General features: G+C 33.6%; 3 protein-coding genes and 1 pseudogene across 6 annotated transcripts; 2 read left to right on the top strand and 2 right to left on the bottom strand.

Annotated features, from left to right (window-relative positions):
* Positions 1–2,323: 2,323 nt before the first annotated feature.
* Positions 2,324–3,288, top strand: LOC106298443. Its single transcript, XM_013734570.1, has one exon. It carries the CDS (start codon positions 2,488–2,490, stop codon positions 3,028–3,030), a length of 543 nt encoding a protein of 180 aa, XP_013590024.1. The 5' UTR covers positions 2,324–2,487; the 3' UTR covers positions 3,031–3,288.
* Positions 3,289–8,269: 4,981 nt separating this feature from the next.
* LOC106300531 (cytochrome c oxidase assembly protein COX19-like) lies at positions 8,270–10,492 on the bottom strand. 4 transcript variants are annotated; one of them, XM_013736689.1, is made up of 5 exons: positions 10,430–10,492; positions 9,515–9,600; positions 8,877–8,965; positions 8,691–8,788; positions 8,270–8,583 (listed from the first exon to the last, which is right to left on the bottom strand). In XM_013736689.1, exons 2-5 carry the CDS (start codon positions 9,522–9,524, stop codon positions 8,484–8,486), a joined length of 297 nt encoding a protein of 98 aa, XP_013592143.1. In that variant the 5' UTR covers positions 9,525–9,600; positions 10,430–10,492; the 3' UTR covers positions 8,270–8,483. The 4 variants fall into 4 exon arrangements, with proteins under 4 accessions (XP_013592143.1, XP_013592144.1, XP_013592145.1 ...); XM_013736690.1 differs by having other exon boundaries at positions 9,515–9,839; positions 10,430–10,456; XM_013736691.1 differs by having other exon boundaries at positions 9,515–9,586; positions 10,430–10,455.
* Positions 10,493–11,293: 801 nt separating this feature from the next.
* Positions 11,294–12,453, bottom strand: LOC106300530 (60S ribosomal protein L10-3-like). The gene is made up of 4 exons (XM_013736688.1): positions 12,343–12,453; positions 11,723–12,224; positions 11,577–11,658; positions 11,294–11,502 (listed from the first exon to the last, which is right to left on the bottom strand). The coding sequence occupies exons 1-4, from the start codon at positions 12,350–12,352 to the stop codon at positions 11,434–11,436; spliced, it is 663 nt and encodes a 220-aa protein (XP_013592142.1). The 5' UTR covers positions 12,353–12,453; the 3' UTR covers positions 11,294–11,433.
* A 211-nt stretch (positions 12,454–12,664) lies between these two features.
* Positions 12,665–15,056, top strand: LOC106298073 (annotated as a pseudogene).
* Positions 15,057–15,811: the final 755 nt, after the last annotated feature.

Genomic DNA, 15,811 nt, shown 5'->3' with positions numbered 1-15,811 from the left:
GTGGTCTGCTTGGCTTGATTTGTAAACCGAAGATGAACGCTTTTTTTTTTTGATTAAATGTGAAATTTATTGATCATGGTAAAAGAATAAACATTTACAAGATTCTATAAAACTTAAAAAAATTTACAAAGCTGTAAGATGATTCTTATTCTGTTATGTATTGTTTGAGACTTCAAACCATCTTTGCATCAATCCGGCCAGCTTATGGTCTGCTCTGTATCGAAGAGAAGAAGAACGACTTTAAGGTAGTTGTGTTTACGTTTGCTTTGTTTTTTAGTTATTTTTCATTTCCGTTTTTCTAATATACAAATTTGTTGCTTTTAAAATTTAGCTAGATACATATATCATATATAAAAGATTACTTTTACCAAAAAAAATCATAAAAGATTACAACAACCGGTTCAAACACGTTTATTAATACAATATATTCCCACAATTTCAAAATATTATAGATTTTATATTTTTTATAATTTTTAATAAAACACGTTAAATTTGCATAATTTTTATGATTTTTTTCTATAATTTTAAGCCAATAAAAATCCAATAAATCCAATAAATATTTTTAAAGTTTAGAATTAGTTCATAAAATATGCTTTGAAAATACAAAAAATAAATCTTTTTGAAATAATTTTTTTATTTTTAAAATATGTAAGCGGATGGAGTATTTATCATGGTTAGTTGGTTTCAAGTTACAACTATGCCAACGTTTCAGAGTCGAAATAGTTTTTTTTTTGTTTTTTATTCGCCATGTAAACGATAAGAAAGGAAGATAAAAAAAATGAGGGAGCCGCTGATAAAAAAAACGATGAGAGGGGAGCCTGTCACTTTCCATGTGCAACCCACAGACGTGAAACGGCGACCGTTCGATTTTTCTTCGTAATGACCAGCTGCTTCGCTAATTCAGCGGCAGATGATATAACCAAACCATATTTACCAACTCTCGATGGCAACAAATTGTTTTTTTTTTCATTTTTTCAAAAACAACTTGTTACGTTTTCTTTCTTTCTCAACAGGCAAAATTTATAAAAATATAAATAAAATTAACCAAAAATATATATTTTTTCTTAGTTTCAAAAAAAAAAAAAAAAAAAATATATATATATATATATATATATATATATGTATATATATACAGTGGCGGAGCTACCACATGATCATGTGGGTCAAATGACCCATGTGAATTTTTGAAAAAAAAAAAATTTGCATGTATTTCCTATGGAAACATATGATTAATTTTGTTTACTGATCCTAGTAAAACTCTTGTATCATCAACTTGACCCCTGTCAAAAACAATTTTCCCTCCGCCACTGTATATATATATCTTTTCTTCTCATCTCTTTAGTGAGAAAATCTTTCTTTCATCTTTGTTTTTAACTATCTTTCTTTCGTCTTCACGTATCATTTTCGTACGACAACATTTCATCACAAAATGTTTCGTCACTGCATTTGCATTTTACAACCACTCTGAGCATTTTTTTCTCACCATTAGTTTCTATTATTGATTAATATTTATTGCATTTGTTGGACCTCTTACAAATTATAATTTTTTGGCAGTATAAACACACAAAACTGATTAAGGTGGCATCAAGAACGAGCCGACCAATTAAACCAACACAAAAAGTTCAAGAAATTCAGTGGACTTTAGTAGGAGGAAGAAAAAATAGAGACCGTGGCGGTCAAAGAGATTATAGACCTCCATTTTAAGTGTCTGTTTCAGATATATGTTTTTCTCAATTGTAAGATGTTATTATCGAACAATTGTAAACTTTGGTTACTTTTATTTTAATGCACCAAATTTAGTCAAAAAAAAAACAACTAGGTCTTCATTGCAAGCAATGTGGCGCTAGTCTAATGTTCAAGGAAGATTTAACGCCTCATTAAGTTTAAGTTTAATGCCTATCAAATTTTAATTTGTAAAATGTACCTTTGGCTCAAAATAATTTTTGTATACAGCTTTTTCATTAGTAGATATATCATATAAAAGAGTTAAAATATTATTTGGCAATTGGAACCTATTAATAATTTACTAAAATTATTTGTTTATGTTGATATTGTATTTGACTAATAAGTATTGCATGCGTGGTGTTAAAAAAAAGTATTGCATGCGTTAGGTCTAAAAGATAAAAAAAAAAAAAAGAACGCTCATGTAATTATATTATATCTATAATCTTTACTAGATTATAATATAAAACTGTAAACCATCTATTTTAAAATATCTCTCCGGGTGATGCGAAAGATGGAAAAGGATTAACATGTCTCTCTCCTGACATGCACGAACCAAACAAAGTCCTTAATATTATTTTCTTTCGTTTTAACACATTTCGTTAAAAAATAAAAACCTCACTTTGAACACAACCTTTCCCTATATATAGATTTTCAGTCTCCTCCTCTCTCATCAAATCACACGATACTCTCTCACTAACGATTTAAAAAGCTAAAACAAACCTCTCAACACCCTTGTAACATCTCTCCGTCAAACTAAAAAAAATGGCAGAAACAGCAACATCATCGCCATTGAAACGCCAAAGAGACGAGCAAGAACAAGAAACCACACCCCACGAAGATTCAAAACGACGACCAAAGACTTCTTCATCATCTACCTCGTACAATGAAGTTCAATGTCTCCTAGATAATATAGAAGCACAAAATGAAGCAGACAGTGATCTAACTTCCTTAATCACCACACTTCAGCAAGAAATCTCAACAGAAGAGCAAAACGTTGCTGTTTTTGAGAATCCTCCTCTCTCTTCTTCTTGCTCCTCTTCCTCGTCCTCATGCGCTCCAAAGGAAGAAGAATGCGAAAGTGACAAGGAGAAAGTGATGAAACATCTTTTAGAAGCTTCCGATGACGAACTCGGGATACCTAACACTGAAACTGGCGGGAGTAATTATGAGATAGTTAACAGTGAGACTAATCAGGATTACATTAATGGGTTTAGTTTACTAGATGGGTTTGGTGATGGGCTTTGGGAGCTTGAGGATGAAGTTGCTAACTATTACACGTTGCTGCAGTCAGAACTGTTCATGTAAAAGTCCACAAGGGTAAAGTAGGGAAACAGAAAAAGAGATGATGGGTATAAAGGAAAATTAAAGAAAATATATGATGAAGAAGAGAAAAAAAATAAAAGAACAGGATATTTTCTTTTATGGAATTTATTTTCATTATTGCATTTTTTTTTCTTTCCATGTGAATTTGAGAGGTCCCCTTTGATTTTTTTAGCTCTTTCTTTATTTGGTTTATAAAAATTTTAGTGGGACTAATGATAATGATACTTTGTTGTTTTTATCTTTCAAAATTGTTTGTTACGTTATTAAAAGACATAGGACCCTACTATAATTGAAAGAATTAAGTAAGAATACAAATCTTATTCAAGTGGCCTTTATCGGTTCCATTTCGGACCATTGTGTTTCATCTCGTTCGTCAAAGAATTTCCTCCAAATATTCGTGTTAAAGTTATTGATCGCTTTCACGTATATTATGCACGTTCACGGTGTACCTTAATTTTGCTGATAATTATATATAGAGAAAATGATTAGAATAGCATTAAAAAATTTTTTGTCACAAATATAGTTTTTAAGAATAAAAATGATCAAAATAACATTTAATGTTTTATCAAAAGAGATAAATTAAATATACACTTATACCTCAATGGTAAATTAATTTAGACATTAGGCTTTAGAATTACGGGGTGGGGTTTAGGATTTAGGGTTTATAGTTTAGAGTTTAAGGTTTAGGGTTTAGAGTTTAGGGGTGAGATTTAGGGTTTAGGGTTTAGAGTTAAGGGGTGGGGTTTAAGATTTATGGTTTAGGGCTTAGGATTTAGGGTTTAGAGTTGAGGAGTTGTATTTTGAGATAAGATTTCAAATTTTGAAAAATAAAAAAAATTTAAATTTTTCGGAAGATAAAATGCTATTTTGGTCATTTTAGTTTTTAAAGGCTATTTTTACGATATAAATTTAGAAATGTGTTATTTTGGAGATTTGTTTTGTATATAACGCTACATCTATTATTTGGCGTACGTCACTTGGTCACGTGTCTCGGATTTTAGTATTTGGCGATAGTGCATCGAATAAAGAGGAGCATTTCTCCAAAAAATTGATTTGTTCATGAAGTGTATGCAACTTTTTTTTTTTTTTTTTGTAACATAAGTGTATGCAACTTAAACGAAGATTGAAGCATATTAATCTTAATTTATTTGAAAATAGAAGAAAATAACAAAAATATCAGCCTAATTTTTTTGGTTTTTTGTTAAGTTAAGATTATGAAATATTGGTCGATGCATCTGAGCATCTCTGCCTTAGTGAAAGAGCCTAGAGCAACCTTATGGGATAACCAGTAGCGGTAGTTCAGTGGCGCTTAAGAGAATAAATTCAATACGACGAATTCTGATTCGAACCCCGCTGACCACATGGATATGAACTATTGTTTACGGTTCATTTGAATATCCAGAAGAGAGTCTAACTGTGGGTTATACCTCCACGTAGAGATTGTTTCTGTGTCTTTAATAGATTCGGGTTTAACCCTTTTAGTTTAAAAAAAAAACCTTATGGGATAGTATCTCAAAATAGGGTTCTAACTATTACAATATAAACTACTAATGTAAATTAACTTTATAATTAAATTCTAATATTAAGAAAATGAATTAATTAGAAAATTACAAGGGGTGTAATGGTATCTTATCATAAGTTTTCATTTGAGAACCTTCTTTTTATTTCTTTTCCATATTTTAATTTTTTTAAAAATACTTAGTAGAATATCTCATTGAAAGTGTTCTTATAGCTCATACGTTAATCTAAGAGGTTCTAACTTCTAAACAAGTTTCAAACACAATATATTATAAAGAAAATGTTAAGCCTATAAAAATTAGCTAGTATTATTTTTATTAGAGATTTATTAAATAAATTTATGAAAATTTTCAATCAATATTATATGACGTCATACTGACCAATTTTGTCTAGCCTCACACCAAACTTCACAACAACAGTTGTGGAGTATTTTTATTTACTCACCAAAAAACCTAAATCACTCATTCCTTTGTTGGTTCATTCTTTTCTTCCAGACGGCTAACCCTAAGCTTAGAGTAGCCTACTTGTTAATACTCCACATATTTCCGTTGATAGTAGTATCACTATTACTATATCTTATTAGATCCTAACCTACTATGCCTATCCATAAGATAATTTTTAAGGCAGATTGTTAATTTCATCTTTCCTTTTGGTTTTAAGCCAATTGACTTTATAATCAAATGAACTACCGGCAAAAAGCATATTTAATTACGTTATTTTGCAAAAAAAAAAGCATATTCTTTTGCAAAAAAAAAAGCATATTTAATTACGTTATTTTAGAAATTTTGTTTGCGTATATCTTGGCATTTATCTGAAAATAATTGTTTATAGTTTTTTTTTCGGAGATACAAAATGTATTAACACTGAATATAGTTGGCATTAATAATGATATTTTTTTATCTCCATTTTATTGGCTATAGTTGCGTCGTAACAAAAGATAATCAAGTGGAATTAGGACTACGCCTATCGTGACAATGATTTGAGACAGAGAGATTATGCTAACTTGATTACATAGTTGAAAACTAATAATCTTTTCTTTCGTTTTAGCTTAGAGTTATGTGATCTTAAAATACTGTATAAATGTAAACCAGCGAAAGAATTGCTTCATGTACACTCAATTATTCTTTTTTTTTTTGAACGGCAATTCATTAAACTCAATTATTGCTTCATGTACGTCACCTTCTCTATTATTAAACCTTTGTTTCTTGTTAGTGACAACAATATATGAAGTCCTAAAAAATTTATTCAGAAGTAAACAAAAATGCATGAAAAAAGGTTGACAAATAAATATTTGAAATCATTTTGATTCTAACGTTTTATATAGTAAATATTTTTCTTTGTAATAGTTATAAAATGGACAGGAGCTAATGAGAACATAAACCCACTAACTAGATGTAATAGAATTTGATAGCATACAACTATAGTTCAATACAATTATTTTAAGTATATTCAAATACAATTAAATTAACTAAATGAAGTTGCAAGTCACTTAGATTGTTATAGTGATATACTTGTTGTATAACCATGTTATTTATTTATTTTTATTTTAAGGATATTTGCACTCTCTGCATACGCATTTATGCGAAATTAGCAATATACCAAATTTGCCTTGCTCTGATCCAGCTTTAATCCAACACGTGATCCACAACAATATTTTTAAGGCAGATTGTTAATTTCATCTTCTTCTTTTTTTTTACTAAAAAATGGTTAAACCCGGATCTATTAAAGATACAGACCTAATTTCTGGGCCAAACCGGGGGTGTTCTATACCTTGTTTTTAGCGATTTTTTTATTATCTTTACACAAAAGGAAAAAATGAATAAGTGAACAACTAAAAACGTTCTCCTTTTAAGAATATATATCTAAAACTTGGCTGCCGTTTACTGAAATCTGCATAGAACCACAATTAAAACAAAAAGAAAAAGTCCAAAGAAACATGTCCATCTATTTACTTGCTACCACTCTGTAGACAACTCGCCTAGGTCATCAATAATCTTTAAAATGTTGATTACTATCACACGACTGCAAAAATCATCAAATAATATCATATTTGGTACAGAGAGTTATTATTGAAATCGAAATATTTAAAGGCTGACTTTAGAACTACAGAAAAATATGAATTTAAAGTCAGAAATTTTTGCTATTAAAAAAGTCATTAAATAAACTGCGTGCAAGTAATCGATTTTTCTAAAAAAAATTTTTACCTTGTTGAAACAATCTACGCTTATAAAGTCCATGCATGCTTATCTATTTGATCAAAGGCGACGATTTTGAAAAGTTGGGTTATAGTTTAGATCTAAATCAAAGAAGGGGAATATCAACTTGACTTTGGCTTTCAAGGTGTCGTTTGTGACTTTTCCTATAAACCAAACAAGTATATAATGTGAACTGAAGCAGGCTTTACATTTGTAATAACATATGATATTAAAGATGTATGGCGTTTTTTTATTATGGCTTTTAACCGGCTAATTAGGTAGATAGTTTTATTTGGGTTGGAATTGTATGATTATTTGCACAATAAAGTTGCCAAATCTAAAAGTACGTGGTTTCTTTGCTTGAAAAAATTAGAATATAATAACGTAATTAAATATGCTTTTTGCCGGTAGTTCATTTGATTATAAAGTCAATTGGCTTAAAAACCAAAAGAAAAGATGAAATTAACAATCTGCTTTAAAAAGTACTGTTCTGTCTAGAACATCGTGGTCCATTTGCATATCCGGAAAGAAGATATATCCGTAGGCTGCACTTCCACTTGGAGATTAATCTGGATAGGCCTAGGATACTCCAGATTAAACAAAAAAAAAATTAGAATAATATCGTAAATAGCATATATTGTCGGGTAAATAAATATGATAATTGTTAGAAACAAAGCGAAGTTTAGTATTCTTTTTAGAAAAGCAACTAGATAAATGAACAAACTTATTTTTTATTTCCTATAAACCATTTTTGCAATTGATGGGATAGGAATTTACCATCTAGTACAATTTAGACCATTCATATAACTATTCAGATTCATTTTGTTATTTAAGATTTTTTTTTGAACACTTGTTTAATTATACTATAAAAACAATAAAAAAAATTACATCAATGATTTGACGGCCAACAATTTTACTACCTTATAAGAATACATGTTTTGCTGTGCCATATGAAACCGCCGTATGAAATCCATGTTTGATGATACGCGAAAATCGATTGTAACCCTTTTCTTCACAATCTTCATAATTTAAAAAAATTTGGTGTTTGAACCTAAACCTCCGGATGTAGAAATATTAATGAAAATTTTGGAATTTAAAATTATTTTTCAATTCACTATAACCTTTTAATCATGTGATATTACAAAATAGTATTGATGAATAACTTTTTTGTTGAAAGATTGTGAAAATAGTATTATACTGATTAAATATGATCTAATCTACATACTAATTAAATATGCTTTTTAATAATCTAAAATACAAGATTTCACAATTTTGACATTTTTTATTATTAATTTTCATAAAATTATATGATAGATAAGTAAGTAAATGATTGAAACATTGAAACAATTTTGTAGAAAAAAATCCAAAAACAGATAAATAACAGAAGCAAAACATATTCCGTAGCCCAGACATTCCTCAAGCCTAAGAACTGATATTCGTTAGCCCAAAGAGTCATCAGAAGCATATGGGCCAACAACGATATTTACACTCCTTTTGCTTTGGTATAATTGTTTGTATAAGAATGGGAATGCGTTTAGTTCACACAAAAATTACAGATACGTATACCATCATCATCTGTAACGATGAGGAACGGTGAAGCTGAAAACACAGTTTGGTTTTATGAGGAAGAAATGGTCTAGCCTATAACCTTGAAGATGAGACTCTTAAGTGAATCGATGTCAAATCACAAAAAAAAAAAAGGTTACACGTTTGGTCCAACCTTCAATGTTCGAGACTCTCTTTATTCTTATCTCCAGCGGAATCCAGTTCTTTAACACCACTGAATCCAAGTTCAGACATATCCTGCTTTGCCATCAAGTTTCTGTAGGATAATTAACAAGTCTCATGATGTAACTCCTATCCAACGCTACCTTAAACATTTTTAAAGGAGAAGTAGATAGAACTGAAAGAGAGTAAAAAGGGACTAACTTGGCCATTCGACACTGGAGATATTTCTTAGAGAGATGTCTGCATTGCTCAGATTTGTTAGATGAAGACTTGAGACAGCCTAGATATTCTTTCTTCTCCTGAAAAATAAAAACAGAATGCTAAGTGAATTACTCAAAGATAAACCAAAACATCTCTACATGGAGAACAAAGAGAAACTCGTAATACCGCATCACATTCGTGTAAGTGATCCAGAGGGAAAATGCCCTTTTCTGGTGGGATAGGTCTCAATCCTCTGTTTCCTCCAAATGCTCCACCTGCCATACCCATACACACAAACAAATCAACAGGAGCATGTAACGGGATAAAATCGAGAGCTTTAGGAAGTAATATTGTTAGCTGACAACATCTATACTAATAAAACCTGTTTCTCTTAAACAAAAAGCATTTATTAGGTCTAGAGTTTGATTCTCATTTGGTGCAAAATGAAACATTTCATTTTTACATGTCCGTAAGGACTAAATAGTGAATAAAGGTAAACGCAAAAGAAGATATAATAGCTATGTGAATACAAAACCTTCAATCTAGGGTTTAAGCAGAACTAAGCATCATTATAAGCAAATGCATCACAGTTCTCTTGTCTCCCCCAACAATACAGAACCGCGCAGATTACAACTAAATCCGATTAACCAGGTTACGAAAAGGCTAACTAGTTACAAATTGCCCAAAGATACCTCATAAATCTAGTATGCACAGATTCCTAAAACCAGCATAGGCTTTAGATAAATCTCCTTCACTTCTTTAATTCAAGAGACATCGAAGCAAGAAAAAAAAAAAGAATAATGAGGAGAAGAGAAAAAACATACCTGTACTCATATCGACACTTGGATTCGCCTCTCTATTTGTTTCTCGATTTGGTGTTCAATTCAGAAGACACTCTAAGGTTTTGATGCTGAAAAGTCAGGAGTTATAAGGGGCCAATTGCTAAAACTTCCCCGTACAACAGCACTTGTCATGTTTAGGGTCAGGCCCAAGATGGCCCATATTTTCAATCTTTATGATTCTTGTAGTTACTTTATGTCCCAGTGGATTAACTTTTCTATTCAAACGACAACCGTAATGGTGGATACGATCGTAGTTATCGTGACACAAACGGCTGATGGCGAAAACGCTGATGACGAAAACAACTTACTGATGAAGGAGATAGAGATGTCAGTTGTGTGTAGAGTTTGTGTTATGTGCGATTTACTTCATCACAAACAGAAGTGTGTTCTTTTGTAAAGCATAAAGATTTTACTTAAATCTGTTTTTTGTATCTTCTGAACTGAGCTACGTTTCAAGTCTTACTAATGAGTTTATCATCTTATCAAAGAACATGATTCGAGGTATATTATGAGAACGTAAGATAAATAACTGATAAACCAGAAACTTTGAGATATAAAAAAACATCCATAACTGAACTTAAAGCAATTGTCATAGCAAAACGAAACCATACGAGGAGGATCCTTGATACAACAAAAACAAAACAAAAAGATTTGATGATGATGGTATACGTATCTGTAATTTTTGTGTGAACTAAAAGCAGATGTTATAGGGGATTCACTAAGTTCAACCGTGCTGACTACACGAGGATGAGGCAGAACGTATACATTTAACAGATTGTTCAATCGATTGGAAACAGATCTAATCAGAGCCTAGGGATTCCAAATGAGCATATATTCGATTAAAGGATCTACGATTGAGCTAATTGAGATTTGAAAGGTGGAGAAGACAAGACTTACTTCGTCCCATCTTGTTTTGTTGCGTTCGGCGGTGGTGATGAGAAAAACCCTAGAAATGTTGGTTTTATAGGAGGAGCAACGAGTTAGCAGACGTAACTGCTTATCTAGAAGGCCCATTGGACTTTTGATATACATCTTTGACTTGGCCATTTAAGATCCAATGTAAACACGATTTTCTTCTTCGTTTTTGTTTCGTCTAATGTTTTTTATTCATTAAGATCGAAGCAAGAAAAAAAAAAGAATAATGAGGAGAAGAGAAAAAACATACCTGTGCTCATATCGACACTTGGATTCGCCTCTCAATCGGTTTGGTGTTCAATTCAGAAGGTTTTGATGCTGAAAGTGAAAAGTCAGGAGCTTGAAGGGTTGGGTCAATTGCTAAAACTTACCCCCGTACAACAGCACTTGTCATGTTTAGGGTCAGGCCCAAGATGGCCCATATTTTCAATCTTTATGATTCTTGTAGTTTACTTGATCCGTCGTTTTATGTCCCAGTGGATTAACTTTTCTATCGAACTCGATCAAACGACAACCGTTATGGATTAAGATCGTAGTTATCGAGACACAAACGGGTGATGGCGAAAACGCCGATGACGGACGAAAACAACTTACTAATGAAGGAGATAGAGATGTCACTTGTCAGTTGTGTGTAGAGTTTGTGTTATGTGCGATTTACTCATCACAAACAGATGTGCGTTCCTTTGTAACGCATAAAGATTTTACGTAATTTGGTTTCTGTATCTTCTGAACTGAGCGAGCCACGTTTCAAGTCTTACTAATGAGTTTATTATCTTATCAAAGAAGATGATTCGATATAAATTATGAGAAGTTAAGATAAATAACTGATAAACCAAAAACTTGAGATATCAGAAAACATCCATAACTGAACTTAAAGCAATTGTCATAGCAAAACGAAACCATACGAGGAGGATCCTTGATACAACAAAAACAAAACAAAAAGATTTGAGAAACTAGATGATAGGTTCCACAACCAAAAATCATTTTCATTCGGTGGCTGAAATGAAGGCGCTTCCAGGTTGACGGTTAGCCAAAGGACCATGGTTCGACAGGAACTGCAACAAAAAGAACAAAATACAAATCAGAATCAAACTCATAGTCAAGAATCAAACAAAGAAAAGAACAAAACCTTAGCATTGACACCATCGGGAACAATCCTCTTCGACTGCCTCATCCTCGTGTAGTCAGCACGGTTGAACTTAGTGAATCCCCTATAACATCAAATGAACACTTACTTAATCTCTTCAAAAGAAAGACATTAAACTAAACCCATACCATTTCCTGCTAACAATGATCTTCTGACGACCAGGGAACTTAAACTTAGCCCTCCTGAGAGCCTCCTGAGCATGAGCTCCATGGTTATCCTTACACCTCACAGACAAAAGCACCTGCCCAATCGCAACCCTAGCGCAAGTACCCAAGGCCTTACCAAACGCACCTCTCATACCAGTCTGGAGCCTATCAGCCCCGGCGCACGAAAGCATCTTGTTGATCCTCAGGACATGGAAAGGATGAACCCTAATCCTCAAATGGAACGCATCTTTTCCGGCGGATTTCACCATGTACTTGTTGCAGGCGATACGCGCAGCCTCGAGAGCCTCGCTGGAGACGTTCTCCTTCTCCCAGGAGACGAGGTGGACGCAGAAGGGGAACTCGTCGACTCCTTTCTTCTTCATGCCGACGTCGTAGATGCGGATCTTGGGGTCGGGGACACCACGGCAGTAGCGGGATTTCGGGTAGGGTTTCCCCTTGATCTGACGGTAACATCTCGCAGGTCCTGTAACAAATTGTATACATTTAACAGATTGTTCAATCGATTGCAAACATATCTAATCAGAGCCTAGGGATTCCAGATTGAGCTAATTCGAATTAAAGGTTGAGAAGAGAAGACTTACTTCGTCCCATCTTGTTTGGTTGCGTTCGGCGATGGTGAGGAAAAACCCTAGAAATGTTGGTTTTATAGGAGGAACAACGAGAGAACCCTAAACTTAGCAGACGTAACTGCTTATCTAGAAGGCCCATTGGACTTTTGATATACATCTTTGACTTGGCCATTTAAGATCCAATGTAAACACGATTTTCTTCTTCGTTTTTGTTTCGTCTAATGTTTTTTATTCATTAAGAAAAACATTTTTGATTCCTCTTTATTCGTTGCCAGTTTTGTGTCATTGTGGGTGTTTACACGAGGATTGATAGATAAATCATAAATCTAATCCAATGCACAATAACCAAGTACTCTACAAGGTTTTACTTCGGCAAGCAAAAAATAAAATAAGAGCCAATTTTGAAAAACTCAGAACAATGCCATTCTAAATAGAACTCAACGGTGATACAAAATTAGACAACACATTAAAATCCAGTGTAAACACGATTTTGTTCTTTTTTTTTTCTTTCTTTCGTCGAATGTTTTTCAATTTATAAAGAATAGAAACATAACGTTTTTGATTCCTCTCTATATGTTGCCAAACTTGTGTAATTGTGTGTGTTTACACTAGAGGGTTGATTAAATCATAAATCCATCCACATCAATAACACATATGCAAAATACTTCTAACTAGGATTTATGTTAATTGTTTAGAAGTTGATTTTAGCTTCTCTGACTGAGCTATTTGTTTACTTGTGTTATTTTGTAGTTTTGTTTCTTTGAACTAAATTTTTAGGATCTCCAGCTCCATAGAAGAAGTCCTGAACTCGAAGAACGATCTTCTTCTTGAATCCAACCCAATCTACAAGAAAGTCCATGTCCACGGTGATGTCTCAATCTGCGAGTCTCTCAACATCCTTCAGTACATCACCCATGTTCGTTTAATCACCCTGGAACGCAGCGGTAACGTCAAAAAATGTACGGAACGAAACAAAATAACAGTGTCAACATCGTTCAGTACATCACCCATGTTCGTTTAATCACCATGGAATTCCAGAGACACAATTAACGAGAAACCGATGCCGCTGATATTTTCCGCGTCCGTTTTACTCTCCGTTTGTTGCCACAGCGACTGGAAAATCAGTTAACCGTACTTCACCTGTGCTGTGTGTTGCTGTCGTTAAAGGTTTAATTTTTTACGTTGCCGCTGTGTTTCACGGTGATGAAACGGACATGGGTATCGACGAATCTTTGCCGTCAGATCCTTCCATCCTCCCCTCACATCCCAGTGATCGCGTCTTTGCTGGTTTTTGGGCTCACTTCGTCGACGGAAAGGTAACAAATAATTGAAGTGATATCAATTATTCTATCTGACTAACTAAATATGAGAGAAATTAGATAATAATAAGCAAGCAAATGTTTTAAGAATCTTTTAAATAGATTTTACGTTCAACTAATCAGTTATTTCTAAGACGCCGTTATGAAATAGTCTAAATATAATATCATAATTAAACATGCGTATATATTGACATGGACATGACAATAGTGCTTTGAAATGATCAATGCGGTGGCTGGAGCAAAAGATAACGATGTGAGAATGGCTATGGCGGGGAATTTGATAGAGTGTAGCGTCGCTTGAGGAGGCGTTTCAGAAAAGCAGCAAAAACAGATACTTCTTCGGAGGAGAAAACATTGGGTTCCTCGACATCGCTTGTGGGGCTGTCGTGAGCCCACTTTCTGTAGCACCCCCGATCCTCAATAGGATCGTTGGGCCGGACCATGGGACGAGAGAACATGCAAGGCAGTCGTAAGACATAAAGGCAAGCGTTCCATGGTCTGTACGTGTTTAAGGGCGATCGGCCTAAGAGGTTACATCCTTCTCTCTTTACTTGATCATTTTCTTCTTTCATCTGTACAAACGATCAAGTAACCTGGTCTTAGGACCGGGTAAGGGATCATGGCTTAGAGCCGATCCGATGCTTAAGTGTTGGATCCGATAGATCACATGATCATAGCCGTTTGGCTTGATCGGACTATAGTCCATCCGGATGGTTCAGTAAGTAAGACGGTTTGATTGAGATCCGCGAACTGAACTTGATTGATCCGGATGATTGACTGGATAACTTAGTTCTAAGGGGATTTTGGGTGGAACTTAGAAATAACTGAACTTGTTGCATGCATTAGAAACTGACTGATAAGGTATCGGATAGATGCTTATGTTTTGTTAGTTTCAGGACATGATGGTGATCGTGGGAAGGACTTGGCTTAGCCGTGAAGACCTGTGCCCGCGGATGGATGGGTGGTTTGATAGGCTGGTTTTAGGATCGAACATTGTAATCGCCTATTGTGCAAAACTTAACAATTGTATCGAATCCTTTGTGATATAAATAAAATAACCAGTTTATCTTAGCGTTTTGACTCTAATAAACTCGCATACTGACTCTATCATATGAATCACAGAATATTCGAATTTGACTTAAGATTAAAAGGCCTTAAAACTGAACTGGTCGGCCTGGTTAACCCAAGGTCGAACCATAGGAACCTCACTGGATCAAGTGTCCGGGTTAGGGCGCTTTACTTTCTGTCGTCGAGGCATTTTCAGGTGTGAAGTTTTTGAGTGAAGATACAACACCAGGCATGCTCCAGTGGGCTGACAAGTTCGGGGCCCATGAAGCTGAGAAACCTTACTTGCCTACTGTCACTGAGTTCCTTGAATTCACCAAAAAGAAGTTTAATGTTCAGTGATGATTTACATTTCAATATGGTTCCAGAAAGATGTGTTCCAATCTAGTCAGAAACCGGTAAAAACAATGATATATCAATGATGAATTTTGGAGATTTTGGTATGTTATTTTTTCTTTATGTTATGAGTTTTTGATTTCATCTCTTATTCAAGAAAACTGGTAATTAAGTTCTATGGTATCTAATTTTTAAAGTTATTAAATGATAATTTTATCTTTTGTGTTGCATTAATTTGATTAAATTCATCGATTAAAAAGTTAATCTCAAGTGATTTAGAATCACTTGATTATACGAATTAGGTCTCTAAAGCTTACTCGAACTTGTAGATTGAACATAGTTATGTATCTAACACTAAACTAGTGACATTTTTTAATACCGCTTTGATCAAAGCAAAATTTTCAACCCAATGAAGTCAGAGTCACTTGTGTATCTTAAAGAACAGATGCAAAAACTCGCATGACATTCCGTGATCTGTTATATGTGTGTGTCTAAACTCATCAAGTACACACGTTGTTGAACGCCCTAGTTACGACAAAGATGATCATGATAATGAGAATTATGAAACAAATTCCAGTGACTGAGCCTTTTTCCTCAAATCGTGATCATGTGGGTTAATGATTACTGCAAGCGAATGTGTTTATTCTTAGGTAAAAGTACGATCACGGATTACAGTAAGATTTTTTTACTGAATAACATACATTGGAAAATCTATATTATTAAAGTATAAGTACTTTTAATAAGTATTTGGAAACATGAAT

This window comes from Brassica oleracea, chromosome C6 (genome assembly GCF_000695525.1).
Source record: "Brassica oleracea var. oleracea cultivar TO1000 chromosome C6, BOL, whole genome shotgun sequence".
Lineage (NCBI taxonomy): Eukaryota > Viridiplantae > Streptophyta > Magnoliopsida > Brassicales > Brassicaceae > Brassica > Brassica oleracea.
This window is presented reverse-complemented; position numbering and strand designations above follow the sequence as displayed.

What these genes read in the sequence shown, in the direction of transcription:
- LOC106298443 (XM_013734570.1), top strand. Translation starts at nt 2,488, where the DNA reads ATGGCAGAAACAGCAACATCATCGCCATTGAAACGCCAAAGAGACGAG.
- LOC106300531 (XM_013736689.1), bottom strand. An exon ending in ACTTACACGAATGTGATGCG is followed by an intron (nt 8,789 to 8,876) that starts GTATTACGAGTT and finishes TTTATTTTTCAG; the next exon opens with GAGAAGAAAGAATATCTAGG. An exon ending in CTCCAGTGTCGAATGGCCAA is followed by an intron (nt 8,584 to 8,690) that starts GTTAGTCCCTTT and finishes ATTATCCTACAG; the next exon opens with AAACTTGATGGCAAAGCAGG.
- LOC106300530 (XM_013736688.1), bottom strand. An exon ending in ATCATTGTTAGCAGGAAATG is followed by an intron (nt 11,659 to 11,722) that starts GTATGGGTTTAG and finishes TTGATGTTATAG; the next exon opens with GGGATTCACTAAGTTCAACC. An exon ending in CCGATGGTGTCAATGCTAAG is followed by an intron (nt 11,503 to 11,576) that starts GTTTTGTTCTTT and finishes TTTTTGTTGCAG; the next exon opens with TTCCTGTCGAACCATGGTCC.